This window comes from Hippichthys cyanospilos, chromosome 6 (assembly GCF_059441005.1).
Source record: "Hippichthys cyanospilos isolate Australia breed blue-spotted pipefish chromosome 6, RoL_Hcya_1.0, whole genome shotgun sequence".
Lineage (NCBI taxonomy): Eukaryota > Metazoa > Chordata > Actinopteri > Syngnathiformes > Syngnathidae > Hippichthys > Hippichthys cyanospilos.
The window spans coordinates 1886119-1905865 of NC_142374.1; the positions used below are offsets into that span (position 1 = coordinate 1886119).

The 19747-nt window shown below is 40.0% G+C and overlaps 1 protein-coding gene across 1 annotated transcript in view; it reads right to left on the reverse strand.

Moving 5' to 3' along the window:
* The window catches only part of lamb1a (laminin, beta 1a), a 65051-nt gene extending 45336 nt beyond the window's left edge, over positions 1-19715 (reverse strand). Inside the window, exons 1-8 of the mRNA XM_088416934.1 lie at positions 19611-19715; positions 16271-16485; positions 10454-10592; positions 7395-7468; positions 4132-4320; positions 3976-4039; positions 3685-3887; positions 1860-1980 (exon numbers count right to left, since the gene is read on the reverse strand). Of these exons, the coding sequence (XP_088273060.1) occupies positions 1860-1980; positions 3685-3887; positions 3976-4039; positions 4132-4320; positions 7395-7468; positions 10454-10592; positions 16271-16485; positions 19611-19641 (1036 nt within the window). The 5' untranslated portion in view covers positions 19642-19715. The remainder of the gene's footprint in view (positions 1-1859; positions 1981-3684; positions 3888-3975; positions 4040-4131; positions 4321-7394; positions 7469-10453; positions 10593-16270; positions 16486-19610) is intronic.
* Positions 19716-19747: the final 32 nt, after the last annotated feature.

A 19747-nucleotide genomic window follows, 5' to 3' on the forward strand; every position in this document is an offset into this window, starting at 1 on the left:
GGATCCTCGGGGGTGCATGGTAGTTAGCTTACCCAACTGGTCTACATGTGTTTTGTGGACTTGGAAATGGCATTTGATCATGTGCGTTCAGAACCCCTTGATACGGGCTGTTTGGTCCCTGTACCACCGATATCAGAGTTTGCTCCACAATGCCGGCATTAATTTGATTCCGTTTCCAGTGAGGCTTGGACTCCACCAATTCATTATCTTTATGGACAGATTTTTTAGGCGCAGCCAAAGCATTGACGGGGTCAGTTTGGGGGTCTCAGCATTGCGTCTCTACTATTAGTGGATGATATGATGCTGTTAGCTTCTTCAGGCCACCTTCAACTCTGACTGGAGCGGTTAGCAGCCAATGACTATCAACACCTCGAAATCTGAGACCATGGTTCTCAGTCAGAAAAAGGTGAAATGCCTTCTTTGGGTCGGGAATGATATCTTGCCCCAAGTGTGTGTGTGTGTGTGTGGGGGGGGGGGGGGGGGGGGGGAGATCAAGTAGCTTGGGGTCTTGTTAATGAGTGAGGGTAGGATGGAGAGGGAGATTGATAGGCAGATCAGTGCAGCGTCTGATGCGGACACTGTACCAGTCTGAAACAGCTGAGCCAAAAGGCGACACTCTCACTTTACCAGTCAGTCTAAGTTCCTGCTCTCACGAATGGTCATGAGCTGTGGGTCATGACCATAAGAACAAGACCCCGGATACAAACGGCCAAAATCAGTTTCCTCCACAGGATGTCCAGGCTTTGCCTCAAAGATAGGTTGAGAAGCTCGGTCATCTAGTAGGGACTCGAGCTGCTGTTCCTCCATGTTGTGAGGAGCCAGTTGAGGTGGTTCAGGCATCCGGTTAAAACTCCATTTCACACAGATAGGATGTCAGAAAAGGCAACAGGGTTTTGAGTGCTGTGGTGGCGAGCTCAGAGTATTCTGCCATGACTTGAATCCAGAACACTGGCGGAGTGATTGTCTCAAATACTTTTAGGCTTCTGTCATTTGCCACCTTCAGCATGTGATTATCTTCTTGGGCAGGCATTCAAATTAATTAACAAAAAGGTAGTGGATCCATTCCGTGACAGTTTCAGTGAGCAGGGATTGATCTCTTTACTACAATCTCTTTACCATGATTATTTCAGTTGCAGGTATTTCCTGTTAAACGCTTTATTTTTCTTCAAAGGTGAAGTCTCTTCTTCTGTCTCTACATTGCGCCCTCTCCCCTTCCCAGAGAGATTTTCCAAAGATGTCTGTTTCTTGCTCATGTTGCTACTTTGTGGGTGAAATTTTGGCACTTAAGAGAAAAGTAAATTTAGTCACTTTTCAAAATAAAAGTTTTATTTTTTCCAAAATAAAATATCTTTCAGACGCAGATAATACCCCAAAATGAAATCATTAATTATGTATTGTGGGACCCTATACCAATTGATCAACGGACCATGCCACGTCCGGGTGGTTGGGGACCTTTGGTTTAAATGATTAATCAATTATAAAATGGTTGTTGCTTATAATTTGATCATTAGTTGCAGATTGATTGATCAATCAATTGATTTTGACGCCACTACATGTTTTAATCATTTTTATGGATCTGCACAAATCCCGGTATAAAACATAGTCCAGTAAACCTACCACGCTAGTGTTACACTTTCTTTTGTTCGTGTAACGTATGGCAATACAGTCCACATTCCACAACAAAACCAGGTCACGGATGCCATTTTGAAACCAAAACAGACCTTAAGTGGTGGGCTGAATTAAATTATACAACACAGTGGAACCACTTCAAGCTCAACATAAGGAATTATATTCCCTTTGTAGTGTGAACCAGCTTCATGAAAGTGATAAAGTTATGCTGTGAACCAGAGCATACTCACTCTTGCAGGCATTAGTGTTACGTCCCTCAGCTGGTCTCCAAGGTAGGTTATGATAGAAATCTTGACATTTCTCACAGTTCAATCCTTTGGTGTTATGATTGCACATGCAGTGACCATGAACCTGGAAATATGAAACCAAAATCAATTATCAAGCAATGTCTCAATATTACCTGTAGAGAAATTTTGGATATCAGTGTTCCCTCACTACTTTGCGCCCTCTGTGCTTTATGTTTTGTTTTGTTTTTTTTAATTTAAAAAAGCTATTTTGTGGAGAGACTGTGAGGTTTTCACACATGCCAAGGGCACTCCTTCAATGTCGACCTAAGAAGCAGAATTTAGACTCGAAATTCCAATTTACTACTCCAAAATGTGTAACATCTTCCCAATGCTCTCTTTCTTCCTCCTTGTACTCCCTCAACTGTGCGTTCTCACTTGTACGTTTTAACACCGTAGTATTTAAGTGAATTATGTGTACTGCAGTAATCTTTGTCTAAAGCACAGATGTGGAACTCCCGTCCTCGAAGGCCGGTATCCTGCATGTTTTCAAACAGTCTCTCTCAAACACACCTGATTCAAATGATTAGGATCATTTTCAAGATCCACAGAGCTTAACAATGAGCTAATCATTTGAATCAGGTGTGTTGAGGAGTGAAAATCGGAGAAGATGCAGGATACCGGCCCTCGCGAACTGGAGTTTGACACCGATGGTCTAAAGTATGTAAGGTATACTTTTATATTTTAATAAAATGCTGGTACCCACAGTCCATTTTTTTTTTCATATTCCGGGTCAAAATTTCTTTAGATGTAATTTCATATTATCAGTTTTTCATAAACTGAAACTCGTATCTCGGGGTACCACTGTATTGGGATATAGAGGGGGCAAAAATAAGTTTTTTTACTCCATTATCTTTATGGTTTTATAAGTATATTTTCAACAAAATATTTATCTATAATTGAGCGCTACTAATCGACATTTATTGTTTTTAAGTTACGTTGGTATACCATGATTTTACCAGTTTGGTCCTCCTTAGAATAGATTTTGTTCCATGTGTCCCCTGAGCCAAAAAAAGTTTGACAGCCCGATCTAAAACTTCTACATATATCTTCTTTACAGAGGTAATGTTAGAGAAAGATGAGCATGACATTCTCCATTGAAAAAGGGATCAAAGGAACACTGTGACACAGTATGCTAGTCCAATACAATGGCACTTTGACTTATGGATTTTGAAGGTTTCACTAAGACAACTAACTACACAAGGTTCTACCAAAGTGCAGCTCCTATGACAGTCGGTAACAAATGAAATGACAACAATAACACAAACAAATCTGTGGCTTTATCACATTTATTTGCTTCATAAAACAACTATGAGAACAGTAGAACTGCACTACTTAAGCGCAGAACTTATGCAGAAACTTTATAAATAAATAGAGCACTTTTTCTCTCAAAAGTGCAGCCTTTGTTATTTGAAAATTACGTTGGACCACATTGACATGATGATTTTAATTTGCTTAATTGTTTGGCCCTACTTAAAGAGGTGAAGCTTTTGAGTAAGACAAAGGCATAGGTCACATGGAGAGCCTGGAAGAAATGCTTGTTGCTTTTGTTTGCAGGTCATGTGAAAAGATGTTTATTTTTGTGTGTACTGCATAGCAAATTCTTATTCTGCCATTAATATTATATGTATTTATGGTGAAATTTGTACCATTCATTAGTTGGTTGAAAACCAACATAAAATGCAACAAGAAATTGCATTAAATAACCCCACACTTCACTAAGTTGGCATACCTCGTGTGTACTGTTACCAGATATTCCATTACAACTTACCATGCCCTCACTGACATGGCCAGTTTCCTGGACTGGGGCACATTCTGACGCATGTCCATAGCAGAAACAGTTTCCTCGAACCACCATGTCGTAGACAGCGTAGTAATACTTCTCTTTTATTTCCATTCGCGAATCAAGCAGGTTGTCCCCAAGAGTATGAAGTTTAATGAATTTCACTCTTAGATTTGTGATCTTGAGCATATCTGTAAAATAAAAAAAATATAAAGGACAAATGAAAAACAAAACCCAACAACAAATAGTTAAATAACTAAAAGGAAAGCGGGTGTGTACGCTGGATTCGAGGACTATATGGGTCATGGATCCGAAAAGCAGGGTCCAAAACTCTGAAAATGACCTGAAAAGATTCAACAGATCGACAGCACTGAGCAAAACCTAAAAACTGTGATTGAAGTGATAACTGTGCTAAGTTCCGTTAATTTACATTACCTCCCCCTCAGTAGATGGTTCGATGTCAGAATAGCGTGAGTCACAGATGACATCGTCAACCTTCTTCATAGGACCAAAAGAAACATCAGGAAAGGACGTTTCACAGTCATAGGCAAAGTAGCGATACACCTTCCAGGTTTTCCCAAAGTCTGCTGAGCGCTCAATCACCATTGCAGCAGGTCGAAATGTCTGCATTGAGAACCAGTGAGAAATAGTCATCAAATGAAGACAATATGAACGGCAAGTCTATGAAATAAAAGAGAAACATAATAATAATGGGCAAGAATTTCTAGGTGCAGCTGAAGCGTTGAGGATGTCTTTTTGAGGATGTCAGTTTGGGAGTCTCAGCATTTTATCTCCGCTATTTGCAGATGATGTGTTGGCTTCCTCAGGCTGTGACCTCCAACTCTCACTGGAGCAGTTCGCAGCCGATTGTGAAGTGGCTGGGATCAAGATCAGCGCCCCGAAATCTGAGACCATGGTCCTCAGTCGGAAAAGGGTTGAGTGTCCTCTCTGGGTTCAGGATGAGGTCCTGCCCCAAGTGGAGGAGTTCAAGTATTTTGGGGGTCCTGTCCACGAGTGAGGCTAGGCTTTAGCGGGAGATTGACAGGCAGATCAGTGCAGCGTCCGCTGTGATGCGGGCACCATACCGGTCTGCCGTGGTGAAGAGAGAGCTGAGCCGAAAGGCGAAGCTTTCTGTTTACGGGTCAATCAACTTTCCTGTCCTCACCTATGGTTGGGGCCGTGGGTCATGACTGAAAGAACGAGATCCCGGATACAAGCGGCGGAAATGAGTTTGATCCGCAGGGTGTCCGGGCTTTCCCTTAGATATAGAGTGAGAAGCTCGGTCATCCAGAAGGAACATAGTGTGGAGTCGCTACTTCTGCGCATTGAGAGGAGCCAGTTGAGGTGGTTCGGACATCTAGTTAGGTTACCTAAATAAATTAAATTATTGAAAAAAAAAAAAAAAGCCTTCACACCTTATTTGCATACCCAGTGCAAGTCAAATGTAATGTGCAGTCTGTGCCCATAGTCGGAGTTTTCATTCTTTTGTTATATTGCTTGAGTACCAGAGAGAAAAAAAATAAAGTTTTGCATCATTGTGCACATTGTCATGTTTGGTTGGGTTTTGTTGTTTTTTGGGTTGTGGGGGTTTTTGTTCATGTTCTTAAGTTCATCCTTATGTTCTCTTGCGTCTGCCTTTTTTGTCTCGTTAGTTTGACCTTGTCCAGCTGCCTGTTTACCTGCCCTCCTCATGTCATCCAATCAGCTTCCCCTGCCTTTTGTCTCTCTCCAGCTGTTTCGTGTTTCCTCGTTCAGTGTGAAATTTACTTAAGTCCCCAGTTTTCATTCAGTCTTTATCAGGTCATTGCTTGCCTTATCCTCGGTGTGTAGCCGCCACCTCGCTCTAAGTTATTTCATGTTTCCCTGAAAAGCTTCACCCTCTTGTTCCCGTTCCAGGTTGCCCCCAGTGAGTTTGTTCATGTTTTGGTTGTACTTTGTATTATTTATTTGTTCAATCTCCTCCTGCCTCCCTTTGTGATTAAACCTACATTATTAGAGCCTCATCCCTTTCAGTCCTGCATTTTTTGGGTTCCCCCTTTCCCACGCACCTCCACTCGCCATAGCCCGTCGCACCAAACGTGACACACATAAGGAATGCCAATAACTCCCAGCCAATGACACCTTGCATTTTGCAAAATCTGTTATCGGCTGTATTGTCATAATTTTCAGAGTGATCAATGACATCAATGATCATTTCCGATAATCATATGTTGCATGAATGCTTTGTGGGGGAACATTTTGGCTTTTGTTTGGATTCATGTAACTTTTCATTTTATTGAGTTTTCGGAATGTTCGTTGGAGCATCTGTACCAAATTTGCAGCATTTACTTTGTGGCATGAGGTCATTTAATCACAAGATTGTGGCGAGGCGAAGAAACCACACGTTGCTGTGCTAGTGGAGATCTTTACTCTTCGCATGCCATCACAAAAACTGATACAACAAAGTCCAAAACAGCAAAGACAAAGCCAACAGGTTCAAAGCATCAAAAGATCATAGCGACATGCCTACTGGGTGAGAGACATGGTCCTAGTGTCCGCCACAATATAGTAGTTTAGTTACAGTAAGTGGTTGCATCCATTGATTCTGTCTCATGTGGTTTTTGTCTTACCTGACAGAACTTTCATGTTATGTCAGGACCAATCCCCAAAATCCTGATCACATAAAGTATAATGAAAAGCACGAAAACAATCTCATCAAAGATCTTCTTTAAAAATACAACATATCCTAATCATCATCCTAGGGCCGCACGATTATGTCCAAAATAATAATCACAATTATTTTGGTCAATATTGAGATCACGATTATTAATCATGATTATTCATCATGTTTGGTCAAACATGTCTATTTATTACACTTTTTTTTTTAACAAATAGTATATATAAACAAGCCTTCAAGGCTTGATACTTAAAAAATTAATAATGAACTAAAATAAATAATAACTTACTTGCTGAGTGCAAACCAATAAAAAAAAAGCACATACTACAATAACAGGCCTGTAACAACAAGCCTTAAAAAAAATTTACAAGAAAAGACAGGACAAAAGTACCAGAATCATTCAAAGTGAGCATAGACTTAGCAGTCAAAATGTCATTTTTGGTCATTTCAAACCCAATTTATTTTTATTTTTTGCAAATCTGATTTTCCAAAATGGGTCTTATTTGACAGCTAGCACTGTATATGTTAGGAATCAGGTGAGTAATTCAACGGCATTTCACTCTGGCACTGATGGGAGGCTGCTAAAAGTACCAGAATCACTCAAAGTGAGTATGGACATTTTTGGTCATTTCAAACTGAATTCTTTACAATTTTTTGTCAATCGGATTTTTCAAAATGAGTCTCAATTGACAGCTAGCACTGTATATTAGGGGGTGACAAAGCAGAGACTTTTGTCATCTACATTGTCATCTAAAGAATTTTTTTCATTGCTTATGAGGCATTTCGTAAGCTGAATTTTTCATATCAAGAGGTGATCGTAAGTAGAGGTACTACTGTATAATAATGTTCAATATTCATATTTAGGAAAAGGTATTTTTAAGTACCGTAGTAATATCATTGGAGTTAAGTGCAAAGTCTTGATGATATAAGAATAAGATACTCATAACAACAAACATCTTTAAAGATCATGTACTATAAACAAACCTGGTGGGTAAATATATTTATCTTGTCATTGTGATACCTATAAATTAAACTTGCTTACTTTGAAGGTCATGATGAGGTGAGTGAAGTGAAACTCTGCCTCCAGGTTCAGCTGGATTGTGACATTTTCCACCCCTGTATAGAGGATCAATCATTTTTCCAATGTTAGCTCAACATCCTGATTATACTGTATGATCAGCGGCAGAATTCAAAGGGCTAAAAATCACATGCCCTCACTTTGCACCAAATCTGGATAGAGACTGCATACCATAATTCGATTGTTGGTTGGCCATGTAGGGCCAATATACTAGTGCTGAGTATATATTAACAATGACTGGAAAAAAAAAAAACAGTAGAACATTATTAGGATGAAGACATGAAACATTTAAAAAGAAAAAGAAGCAGCATGTGTGAAGGGAATCATATATTAGGTTGTTATCATTATGTGCTTATTTCTTGTCGAGAATAGTGTGCATTGCTGTCCTAGTTCATCTTGTCCCAGTTCTTAGATAAAGCTGTTGACGCAGGAAAGTGTGAGCTGGGACCTTGGCCCAGCTGTTGGTGGCGCCCGACTGGCTCTTTTTTTTATGTCTTGTAATGTGCAATGCTTTGCTGAATGGATAAAAAGCAGGCAGGGACACTTAAGTGACGAAGAATGCTATTGGCAACGCATAAGTATGTACGCCAGGCTTTTTTCCCTTTGCCTGGGCAGAGAAAAGTCAATCATGGCTGGTCCGAGTTACTATTTTGCTGTTGAGCAGCAGGGCTTGTCTTAGTCTACTTTTAAAGATAACCCTGACTGCATGTCCACATTTTATTTATTTCAAGCATGCCATTGACTTTGTTAATGTCTTTGACTGAGAAATCTATCTCTATATGCTCGTTGAGGAAGAGTAGGAGTTGGATATTATTGCGCTTCACGGGAACACATACAGGAGCTTACTACGGATGAACTGAACAGGAGAAGGAAGCCCGAGATATGACAACTGCACAAACAAAGAAAATATTATTCAATTTCATTCATATCAATTATATTTCATTAATCCCTAGCGAGGGTTCCCTCAGGGAACTTGGGTTTCCAGTACAACACAGTACCAAACTAGTACAGGAAGAATAAAGTGCAAGATCATCATAAAATAATACATGAATAAAAGAATATAAAATCCAATATGTAAACATTTCACGAAAAAAAACAAAAGATGAAAAAAAACAGTGACACACACCAGGCAGACAGTGCAGTATCTATCACAGTCACAGACAAGGATGGCAGCAGGTGTGGCGTGCTAAAATGCTAAAGTGCGACAGTGTGGCAGGAGTTGTAGAGTCTGATGGCTCGTGGGACAAAGGAGTCTTTAAGTCATTTGGTCATTAAGTCACAGATTTATCAGTAATTGGGCCATCGTGTATTTTTCTTGTGTACAGTACTCCATTGAGCTCCTTCTCCTATTTAATTAATGGCGCATTACAAACAACGGCTAGGTGCATACTGCCACCTACCATACGAGAGTGTAGCACGCAACCCTATCCATCGGCCTAGTTGCCCTCCATTGCATTTCTGGCTCAAAAAGACTTACCCTCCGAAAAAAGTGAAAAGAAAATACATGCCGGCGCAACAAATCGCGTGGCATTCGATCTTGCGAGATCTTGTCTCACAAGATCTCGTATACAGTAATCCCTTGTTTTCCGCGGTAATTCCACAGTGGAATTTTTATGCATGTGTTTTGTGGGAACCTGAATTTATTTGTGATTCTATGTGATCAGTCTTCATACTATACATATTTAAGGCAAATATTACTGCAGTACATTCATTTACTTAAATCCCAAATTATTAAAAATTATACAGTAACTTTACTGCTATCCCTCCCCATCCAATTTGCTGTAGGACAGTGAGCTGCTGTCATATTAGTGACAATCGGAAGTCTAATTAAAGTGAAACTGTAGCAAACAGGATACTAATCACATCTTACACTTCAAAGTCAGATTTTCATGCGCCGTACAGCTCATGAAGCACTCCTGGGCGCTGTTGTTTCAACACACAGGCAGGAGGGAGAGACGTTCGAGGAGCAAAGACGACGTTCACCAGGCCGATGGAAAACTCTTCCTTAGATTTCTTTTATAATAAAATGGTATTTCAAGTGTATACACTCCATTGTAAAAATCTTTGATCATGTACAGATTTGACTGGGCTGCTAATAATATGACAGCAGCTGCGCGAGACTTCAAAAGAAAGGGCTTCATGATGTTCTTCTTCCATCAGCAGTCGGCAACCCAGATTGCTAAAGCAGCTTCCATACGGACGATCGTTTTATTACGAGTCGTAACAACTCGCTTCGCTGAATTGCCAAAAGTGATGGCAGCCATCTTCTAATGTTCACTTCGTCCTTAATGTAGCGAACGGTGGATTTGTTCACGCCCAGATGGCGGGCCACGGCCACCTAACTTCTCCCTTCGAGAAGTATCACCTTCTCAGCAGTTGTCATAATTTTTTTATAGCGTTTAGGCTCAATAAAAGCCTTCGCAGGAGCAGCGCGCTTGGAAGCTGTTGCAAAAGTTCAATGTGTAATGAAAAAAAATCCTTGAAGTCGTGAATCTGCGTAAAGGAAAACAAATCCCCAATGTGGTGTATCCGCATAATGGAAAAAAAATCCGCGATGTGGCGAATCTGCGATAGTGGAACCGCTGCAGTGTCTCATTTTGGACATGGGTTTGCATCCACATAATAATTTACAAGACAGAAGACGTTTAGAAAAGTCGCGAAGATGTCATGACGTCACGTCAAACATGAAAGCACTGCGTACTAACTGCTGAGAGGTAAATTAAGTAAATTTAAAAAGAACTACAAGACTGATTGTTTATTATACAGCATGGAATGGATCTGAATTACTGGTAATGGCCCAAATGGAGGACAAGTGAGGATGTTGTAATCGAGCATGAGCATTACTTGTAGCAGTGAATTACTTGACAGAAGCTCGGGACATTGCACCTTGTTAACTACACGTGGATGGTTAATGTATGGCCCTTTGAAAACTAAAATGCTGCTGTATCTATACAGTGGGTTAAACATGAAACAACATGTGTGACTGGGGTTGTAGACCTTTTCATTGGTTTTTTTTTCCTCACCGTTCTCAGATTGCCACCAGGTCTTCAATCTGTTTGGAGCAAATGTGGTCACGACGTTCTCAATCCGATGGCTTCCCGTCTGATTGGCTGATTCACTGTAGGGGGTCGCTGAGTCACACATGAAACATTTTTTTTCCTCCTGACCGGTGCAGAAAGAGAAAGGGCAAATAATGGCTTTATTCAGGTTAGGGTTCATCACATTGTTTTTCTTCCTGCTCTTTTTCTGGATGAGTTTGGTGGAGATACATGACATCTTGAGTCATGATTCTGCCCAAAGTTCGACATTTGGTGAAAACAGCTAAAAAAAATATAACCAAACCAACAGATGTTTACACACATACAGAGAAGACTTGACAAAATAGCAGTGCAGCGTGATGAAAACATATGGTATCAGTGAGGTCAAAGAAAGCTTCACATTGTTAAAAGAAATAACAACGGGACTCCACGCAATAGGAAATAGGGCTGGTGAGACCAGCCTGAACCGTTGTAGAATGATGGGGCCATCAAAGTAATGTAGGAGACAGATGGAATGATGCACCCACATAAGAAATAACAGGCCTGTAGCGTTTGTGATCTGTGCATTCTCCACTTGGTCAAGTTTAGGTCAGTAAAATTTTTGTTGCTCTCACATTTCAACGACCATCTTTAATGGACAATACTACATAAATAAAAGGAAAGGTTAAACTGTCAAACTGTTATTGTATAGCGGTGTAAATGCAATATGCATATACACTATATTACCAAAAGTATTTGCTCACCTGCCATGACTCAGATATGAACTTACTGTACATACCATGCCATTCCAAACCTATAGTGTTCAATATGATATCGGTCCACCTTTCCAGCTATTATGGCTTCAACTCTTCTGGAAAGGTTGTCCACAAGGTTGAGGACTGTTCTTTCAAAAGTGCATTTGTGAGCTCACACACTGATGTTGGTCGAGAAAACCTGGCACTCAGTCTCCGCTCTAATTCATCGCAAAGGTATTCTATCAGGTTCAGGTCATGACTGTGCAGGCAAGTCAAATTTATGCACACCCGACTCGGCTTGGTATGGGTCCGTGGCAGTGCTCTTGTTTTCCTGTGTCCCAGCGTCTGTGACGCATAATTTCCGTGTTACAAACTTAATCCGTTCAGCGGCTATGCTCGTAACTCGAATTGCTCGTATGACGGGCAATCCAAACCTATGTTAATTTGTGAATGCGTGCAACGCTTGCAAAAACCTTAGATAAAAACATCACGACTTTATACACATATTAAAAATTAGTAACATAACCTACTGTACAGTTAAATTAAATAACATAAATATACAAAGGAAAAATGACATTTACCTCTGGGGGCGATGTGACTTGAGCTGGTGGTGGGTGGAGGCGGAGGGGAGCAGAGACGAACACGCAGAATTTATTTTATTTTTTCTTAAACGAGAAATTTTCTTAAACGAGAACATATCACCGGCCTTCTGTTTCCTTCTGTTTAATCCATAATAGAAGAAGCCTCTCCATTTTGTTGTTCACCGAGGTCCGTCCCCTGGCAAGGAAATTCTTGCCCTTAGAAGATTGCCGAGCGGTTACGGCCATACTCAAAAGCAAGCTTAACTATGCATGCGCCTCCTTAGTATTTTTTTATTATCTCCTGCTTCGTTTCTATTGTCATCATCCTCTTACTTCTTCCTTTACCGCCACTAGCAATTTTAGAAGCCATGTCTGACAGATAAAGTTTGCAAAGTCTTCACAACACACCGAACCAGCTGTGCCGTCAAGCTAGATGAAGGCGTTCGGCCATTAGCATATCGGCATTTCTGTGATTGACGTGACGCCGGCCAATAGCATATCCGATTCTCCGTGACTGAGACTGTGACTGTGACCTTAATCGAGCAATAGAATATTGGCATCTCCGTGACTGAGACCGTGACTGTGACTTTATAAGACCAATAGCATATCGGTGTTTCTGTGTCATGCGAGAAAAGTTAATTTTGTTGACGCAGCAAAGCGAAAAAAAATAGTGCGGACACACTGACCGGCATGTTGGATTGTTCGTAGGACGAAAGATTTGTGCGTAAGAGGAGGATAAAAAACGCCGCGGTCCACATTCGTAAGAGGAAAAATTCATAAAACAGGGAATTCGTAAACCGGGGGCGCACTGTATAAGTATTTATACACTGCTAAGCACTTCTAGTTAGATGCTAACTGCATTTTGTTGTCTTGTACCTGTGACTTGTGCAATAATAATGAAGTTGAATCTAATCTAATTTAACCTATTTTCTGGTCCTGTCAAACTGCCTGCGCTGCAACGCGTCACTCAGATGCTGGTCTGCTATTGGTCTGCGTCACGATTCCCTAAGATACTGGTCTGCTATTGGTCATTTCTTTTTCTTTAATATCAGTGTAATAATAAAACACTCTCATTCATTTGAAGCTATTACTTTTACTTTTATTTCTTTGATTAATGTTTCTTAACAAATTAAGGCAAGCAAAAAGGTTGTGACAGGCTGATGCTAGAGCATTGTCACAGTGCAATTGAGTACTTTCATGTGAGAGAACTCTGCTACACACCAAACAGCTGGACAAACATCTTTCTCCTGTTATATCAGCACCTCCATATGGGGTACATCCGTGTGTATGCGTGCGTGTGTGCGTGTGTGTGCATGTGTGTGTTTGGCTGTTGGAGAGGGGGTTGTGGTCAAAACAGGATATGCTGCAGACTATAAACCCCCCGGAGCTACACACTAAGTAATATCTAACAGGGAGTTTATTTTCTCACAAACATTCCATTCCATCAGTCAAGAAGGGCCCTTCTAACAAAGCAAATCAAATGAGGCTACATTCGTAACTTTAATGCACTGAAGTTGTTTGTGTTATAGAGATGTTATATCGTATGTATGAAAGTTGAACAATGTAGCTTTGTTACTCAGGGGTCAACACGGTAGTCCCCAAGAATCACATCAATAGCCCGCAGAACTGTATTGCAAATAGCTTACAAATGATAGAACATTTGTAGGAACTTTGCAAAACATTATGCATTATTACATTTACATTAAATTTTACATTTGATTTACATATTTACTACAGTTCTTTATTATTTTTGTGAGAAATCATTAACAGTATCAGAGTTTTCACATAAAAAGATACAACAGTAAATAAAGTGGCGGTCCATGCATTTCACACCGAAGCTTTCAATGATGACCAAATTAGTACGAGTCAAATAAATACCCCTCATAATTCTCTTTTATGACACCACTGTTGGAGAAATCATATAAAGTACGGAGGCACACGTACGCATTACTGGCCGTTGCATCACCTTAATCTTATGTCACAGCCAAATGGCCAAGCTTGGTTGGTCTGCATAAAACTGCCTCCCATGCTGCCTCCGCTTAGGTCAAGTGAGTATCCAGTCACAGGGCGCGTACATGTTAGGCTCAATGTGAGGTCTTCAAGCTGGCCTTACGGTCGCCAACTCGTGATCTGATTAGCTTTTGCAACTATCTATTAACTATACTAGCCTATACTGTTCACTTACAGTGCAGACACCTGCACTGTTGATTGTGAAGGCCTCGTGTAGATTTCATACAGGCTGACAATGCAAGTCAATTCTGATTGGATAAAAACTCAAAACTACAACACTGGAAGGAGTATATCAAAATGGATATAATATGACACAAAGAGAACAGAAGATTTATTAAAAATCAATTTTTAAATTAAATTGACTTTTATTATAACTATGTTGATGATGATGTCCGGTTATGTTAGGCCAGTAGACAAGGCCCTGCTAACTCTGACGGCTCACCACTGAGCAAGTAATCTTTAACAATAAAATTATGACAGATACTTTGAAAAAAAGCGTCATTTCAAGAAGTGTGTATCAAACTGGTAGCCTTTTGTATGACTCAGTACCAAAGAAGTAGCTCACATTTTCAGAAAGGTTGGTGATTCCTGCTCTACTCCAAAACATTATTGTCACATTTTATCTATGACGATTACAGTCAATATCCTTTGTTGAACCTTTTTGTTGTCAGGCTTTGTCCTTGAGCCTTACCCTTTGTTTTTCTTGTATTATTTTGACAAATCACATTTGGAATGGATTAATGCGAATATAAACAACAGAAACGTTACATAGCAATATGTTAACAACAGCCTGCTTTTTCAGAGCCAGTTCTCAAGATGTCTAAACCAGTAAATAAACCTCCCTGCATCTGCTAAAACTAATTTTGCCATGGCATGTTAGGGGTGTAATGTTTGTGATGTATTACTTGTGTGGTCTGCCACCAGTAAGCATTCAAATATTGCATAATAAGTGTCACTAAACAATTCAATTCAATGTCAATTCTGGACAATTCAGGAACAATGTCAATTCAGGAGAGAATGTATAGGAACAGTAAAACTAAGCACACCCCTGTTCAAGTTCATTTGCCTAGGTTTATAATACATAAAATGAGATTGAGATAAATCATTTAAAAACATTCTCCATCGTTAATGTGATGGTTAACCTCAGCAATGTTATATTTTACTTTATGAGGGGGGAAGTGCTCTGAATTAAGCAACTCCATTCACGCTCATGTTAACAACCCTTTTATAGGATCACAATCAATGTTCCGTCGAATTTTCATCTAAGCATTCGCACAAACTTCCTGAGCAGGCTTTGGACCAAGATGAGCAACTTCAGACATGCACACAGTGAGTCACCGTCCGTGTGCATATCTGATGTCGCTCCCTAAGTAACCTAGATCACATAACTCACTTTTTGTCATTAATGAACAAGGAAGGAGGGGGGTCCTCTGAATATATCCAGGGGCTTAGCTGCGGCCCTGGAATGATGATGCAAGGCAGCTCGGTACTCTTAAGAATTCATTTGAACAGCACGACCTGATGATGTCCAATAACTTTTATAAACATATGTGTGGACCCGTAATGTGCTTCTGGGTACTTATTCCATCATTTATGAGGGGATAGCTGAGGTGACAACTACAAGCGTTATCCAGCACCAATACGGGAGAAGGATGCATCTATGATTGCTTTATTGCATTATGTTGCCAAACAAATCACAACTATTTTTGTTTGTTTTTTAACAGGTTTGTTACAATTCTTTTTTTTGAATTTGAATTGAATTTGTGAAACATTTAATTAATTAAACATTTATTTAATGAATTACACTTCCAATTAATTAACGAAACATTTAAATATTTAATGAGACTTTTATTTAATTATTGAATGGTACATTTATTTATTGAACTTTGGCACTTTGGCCATAGGCAGACAGTTGCTTTGCCCAAATGCTCTGCGTTGCAAAAAAATGTAAAGCAGCGCAAAGAATCTCTATACTCAAAGCACATCCGCGGTGTGTGAGATTATGAATGAGTGGCCGAAGAATGTCAAATAAATGATGGAGTCGGATGAGAAACGGTAAAATTCAATTAAATATTTGTCCGGCGATGACAACATATCGATCTGTGGTCGGAAAACCCTTTCGTGACACAAAGGCTCTGCAGATTATTTCCGCTTCAAAATCGACGGGATCTTGAATGAATGGGCACCCCATATTTCCATCTCAACAGGAGGGAGGAGAAAGGGGTAAACCCTGCCAGCGAGCGGGTTAGGTTCACAAAGTAAGTTACTGCAGTAACAGACGCAGAGTTTAAGTTACCTTCTCTTTTGGAATGGAAAACTCAGGGTTTTCCTCATCTCACGGTTAACAAACTCAGAATTCTCACAAAACCCGCTTTCTGGAGCGGACCCCAGGTCTGCGGGCTACTCATGTGGTGCCTTATGTTACCTGGTACACACAGGCACCACATTGGTGACTGCTGATGTAAAAATTTGATTACCTGCAGGTGGCTGACAATGCAGAAAGGTTCCGGATGCTTTAGTCCACAGGTCGAGGTTGACGAAAGTTGGTGTGCGCGACCAATAAGAAGATCTCCTGTTGCTGGATAACAGCTACCCTCAGTGCAGACATCACTAAGATCTGGTAGGTTGATCTGATCTTGGGCTTGGCTCAACACGGGACTAATGCGCTGATCCGAGATGAACAACTGAAGACCTACAAAAAGCAGCCCCACCCCAAATAGGTTAGGGTTAAGGTTGAGAATTTCTTTGTTTGTGTGTGGGTGTGTGCGTGGAAGCGTGCGCTCGAGTGCCTTTGGTTTTTGCAACATGGTGGGGACCAAATCACAGGTTTTATACTGTTTTTGTGGGGACCTTTTGCTCTTGTGGTGACCATTTTGGTGGACACAGTCTTCCTACGCAGTCTTCTTCAAGCCTGACTACAAACGTTTCAATACACACACCAAAAAAAATAAAAAAATTCCAAATGCCCATACAGTGGGCCCCTGTGTTGCGAGATTAAGCCGTTCTGCGGTTGGATTTATAAGGCAAATTCACTGTATGGCGGGCAATCCAAACCTATGTTAAATGGCTAATGCATTAAAAACCCCAGGTAATAACATCAAAATTGTACATACATATTGGAAATTGGTACCAAAGTAGTATAGTAAGTGCTACGTATATATAACATACATGTATACAATCAGAAAACATCATAAATAAAAAATATAGAAATGATGTATTTACCTTTGAGTGGCACTTGTTATTCCCATCTTACCTAGTAAGGGTAGCCTAGGCTGGGCTAGCTTTGTATTTCTTGATTATCTCCAGCTTCGTTTCCATATAAATCCTCTTCTTACTTCTCTCTTAAACTCACTAGGAATCGTGTGACCCATGGCTAACCCATTCAAGTTTGAATTAAGCAGTAAAATGCACTATAAATACGGTTTTGTAACCACTCACAATCGAATAAAGCTTTACCATTCTGCCATTTTGAAACTTGTGAGGCCGATCAGTAGCAGACCAGCTTCTCCGTGAGGAGACGCCAACCAATAGCAGACCAGCATTGTAGTGACGCGTTGCATGGAAGCAGTTTGACGGCAATAGTAAATAAGTGCAATTAGCTAAAAACACCAGCAGATGGAGGCAAAACAACACAAATACAGCCAACCCCCTAGGGTCATGACAGTTGTTTTTGTCGCAAATTACCATCAAGAGGGGACGAAAAAAACTCAGTATTCCACATCGCAACATGAAAAAAACATGAACCAGGGATTTTTTTTTTTTTTTGCAAGAAATGCCCGGATGAGCATTTACTAGGGGAAGTGACCAGTAGCAACACTTGTACAAAATGGCTTGCTGATTGCTTTAATACCAGAAGGTGGAAAACTATATTGGCATTCTTGTTTGCATTAGCATCTTAGCTTTGTCGTGCTAATACTGAGCACAGGAAAAATGGATCGCCCCGAAGAGATTAACAATGGGCAAGGGTCGTCATCTGGGCCATTACCAGACATTCAGCTCGATTCTATGCTGTATTATAAACGATCAGTCTTGTAGTTCTTCTTAAACTTACTTTTTACTATTTACAGCTCAGCAATTAGCATGCAGAGCTTTCATGTTTGACAGTTTTTAAACGTCTTCTGTCCTGTCTATCATTAAGCACACCCAATGTCCAAAATGAGACACTGCAGCACCATTTTGTTATGTTCAATTCTTTGCATTTTGCAGCACTCCTTGAAAAATTGTACAACCACAGATGGTGACTGGGGTATTTTTCTTCCTCTGGATTTTAAGTGTTTTATTGTATTCATTTGTTCATTTTTTGTTCAAAAAAAGGTCATATTGCATTTCCATTCGCCTCATGCATTTAAACGGAAGATGCTATATTGCAGTGGTACCCCACTTTTATATTATCATGGAGCGATTAACGCTCATAATGTACAAAAATGTACACGAACATTGATTTCAATTCACTTCAATACAAAACGTTAAGGAGAGGCAAATAAGTTCTTACAAATACCAAATTTTTGCATATGCTTACATATAGCAAAGGGAAATACCTTGCACAAACGAAAATGGTAACGAGCTAAACACATACAAGGCAGCACTATATAATATGCTGAAGATAAGTAACACAATCACAAGTTGTTGGGTCAACAAACAAATACATTTTGGGCATATTATCATCAATGACAACATTCTTACAAAGAAAGTTCAACTTAAGAACATTCATGGGCCAGATTTTACAGAGAGACAAAGCAACATGTGCGTCACCGACTGACTGCTCCAAATTGAAACCATGAAATCCCACCATCCTTCTCGCTACAAAATGTAATATGAATAGCAGCCAAAGGCAGCGCCAGAAAAAGTTCAATCCAAACAAAGCAGAAATCAAGAAACTGCTAAAACTACATATATCAGATTCCTAAACATAATTATTTCGGATGCGGCTCATGCGGCCCGGTATCTGTTGACCCACGGACCGGTGATTGGGGACCACTGGTATATTGGGATACATACAATAGTGGACCCAAAAAGAAGTTTTTTTGTTGTGTTTTTTTTAAACTTAGGTTATCTTTTTTGTTGTTAATGTACTTTTCAAGACCATATTGACCATTGAACCCTGATTCACGGGGAATTCGTTAAAAATGTGACAAATAATCGACATTAACTGTTTGAAAGATATATTCCATGTTTTTAACTGTCCGCCTTGCTTGAGAGTAAATTTTCCTCCATGAAGCCCTGACCTAAAATGAGTTTGGCATCCCTGAGTTACAACAGTGGGGCATTCTGTTGTGATGGTTAAGATCCGGAGTTTGAAAATACATGGTCAGTGAGATGTCCCCGCTATGATTTAAAAAAAAAAAAAGTGTTTGAGTGCGTGCGGGCGCGTGAGTGTGTGTGCGTGTGTGTGTGTGTGTGTGTGGGGGGGGGGGGGGGGGGGGTTGTAGGCGTGTGTGTGAATGTTTCAAACATTTGAACAAGAAGCAATTTAATATATTAAACTGTGACTCAATTACTTAAAGACTTAATGTGACATAATTTTTTTAAAAAAAAGAAATCAGTCTTATTATTCATTAGAAAAATTGTGAGTAAAGCCTGACATGGACGAATAAATTCAATGGCCTTCATTTGAGAAGCTCGCGACCCCAAACTGAGGATTTGTGCCTAAAAGATTGATGTATGGATGATTTGTTAGAATAAAATTGAGAGGGAAAACATTACTCTAGCCAACAATCCACGTTTTTTTTCTAAACTTGTATTGTTTAGTTTAAACAACACGAAATCGGTTAAAAACAGCGGTATATTACGACCTGTTGCAAACTTGAAGTTTCTCACCAAGAAGAAGCACGAGTTGAACACGGAGCATCTTCGTCTTCTCAGATGAGAAGACTCAAGACTATCTTCCAGCCTCTCTAAACCTAAATTCCCCTACTCATTCCCTGCTCACACAAAAGTAAGTCAACATTAGCAAG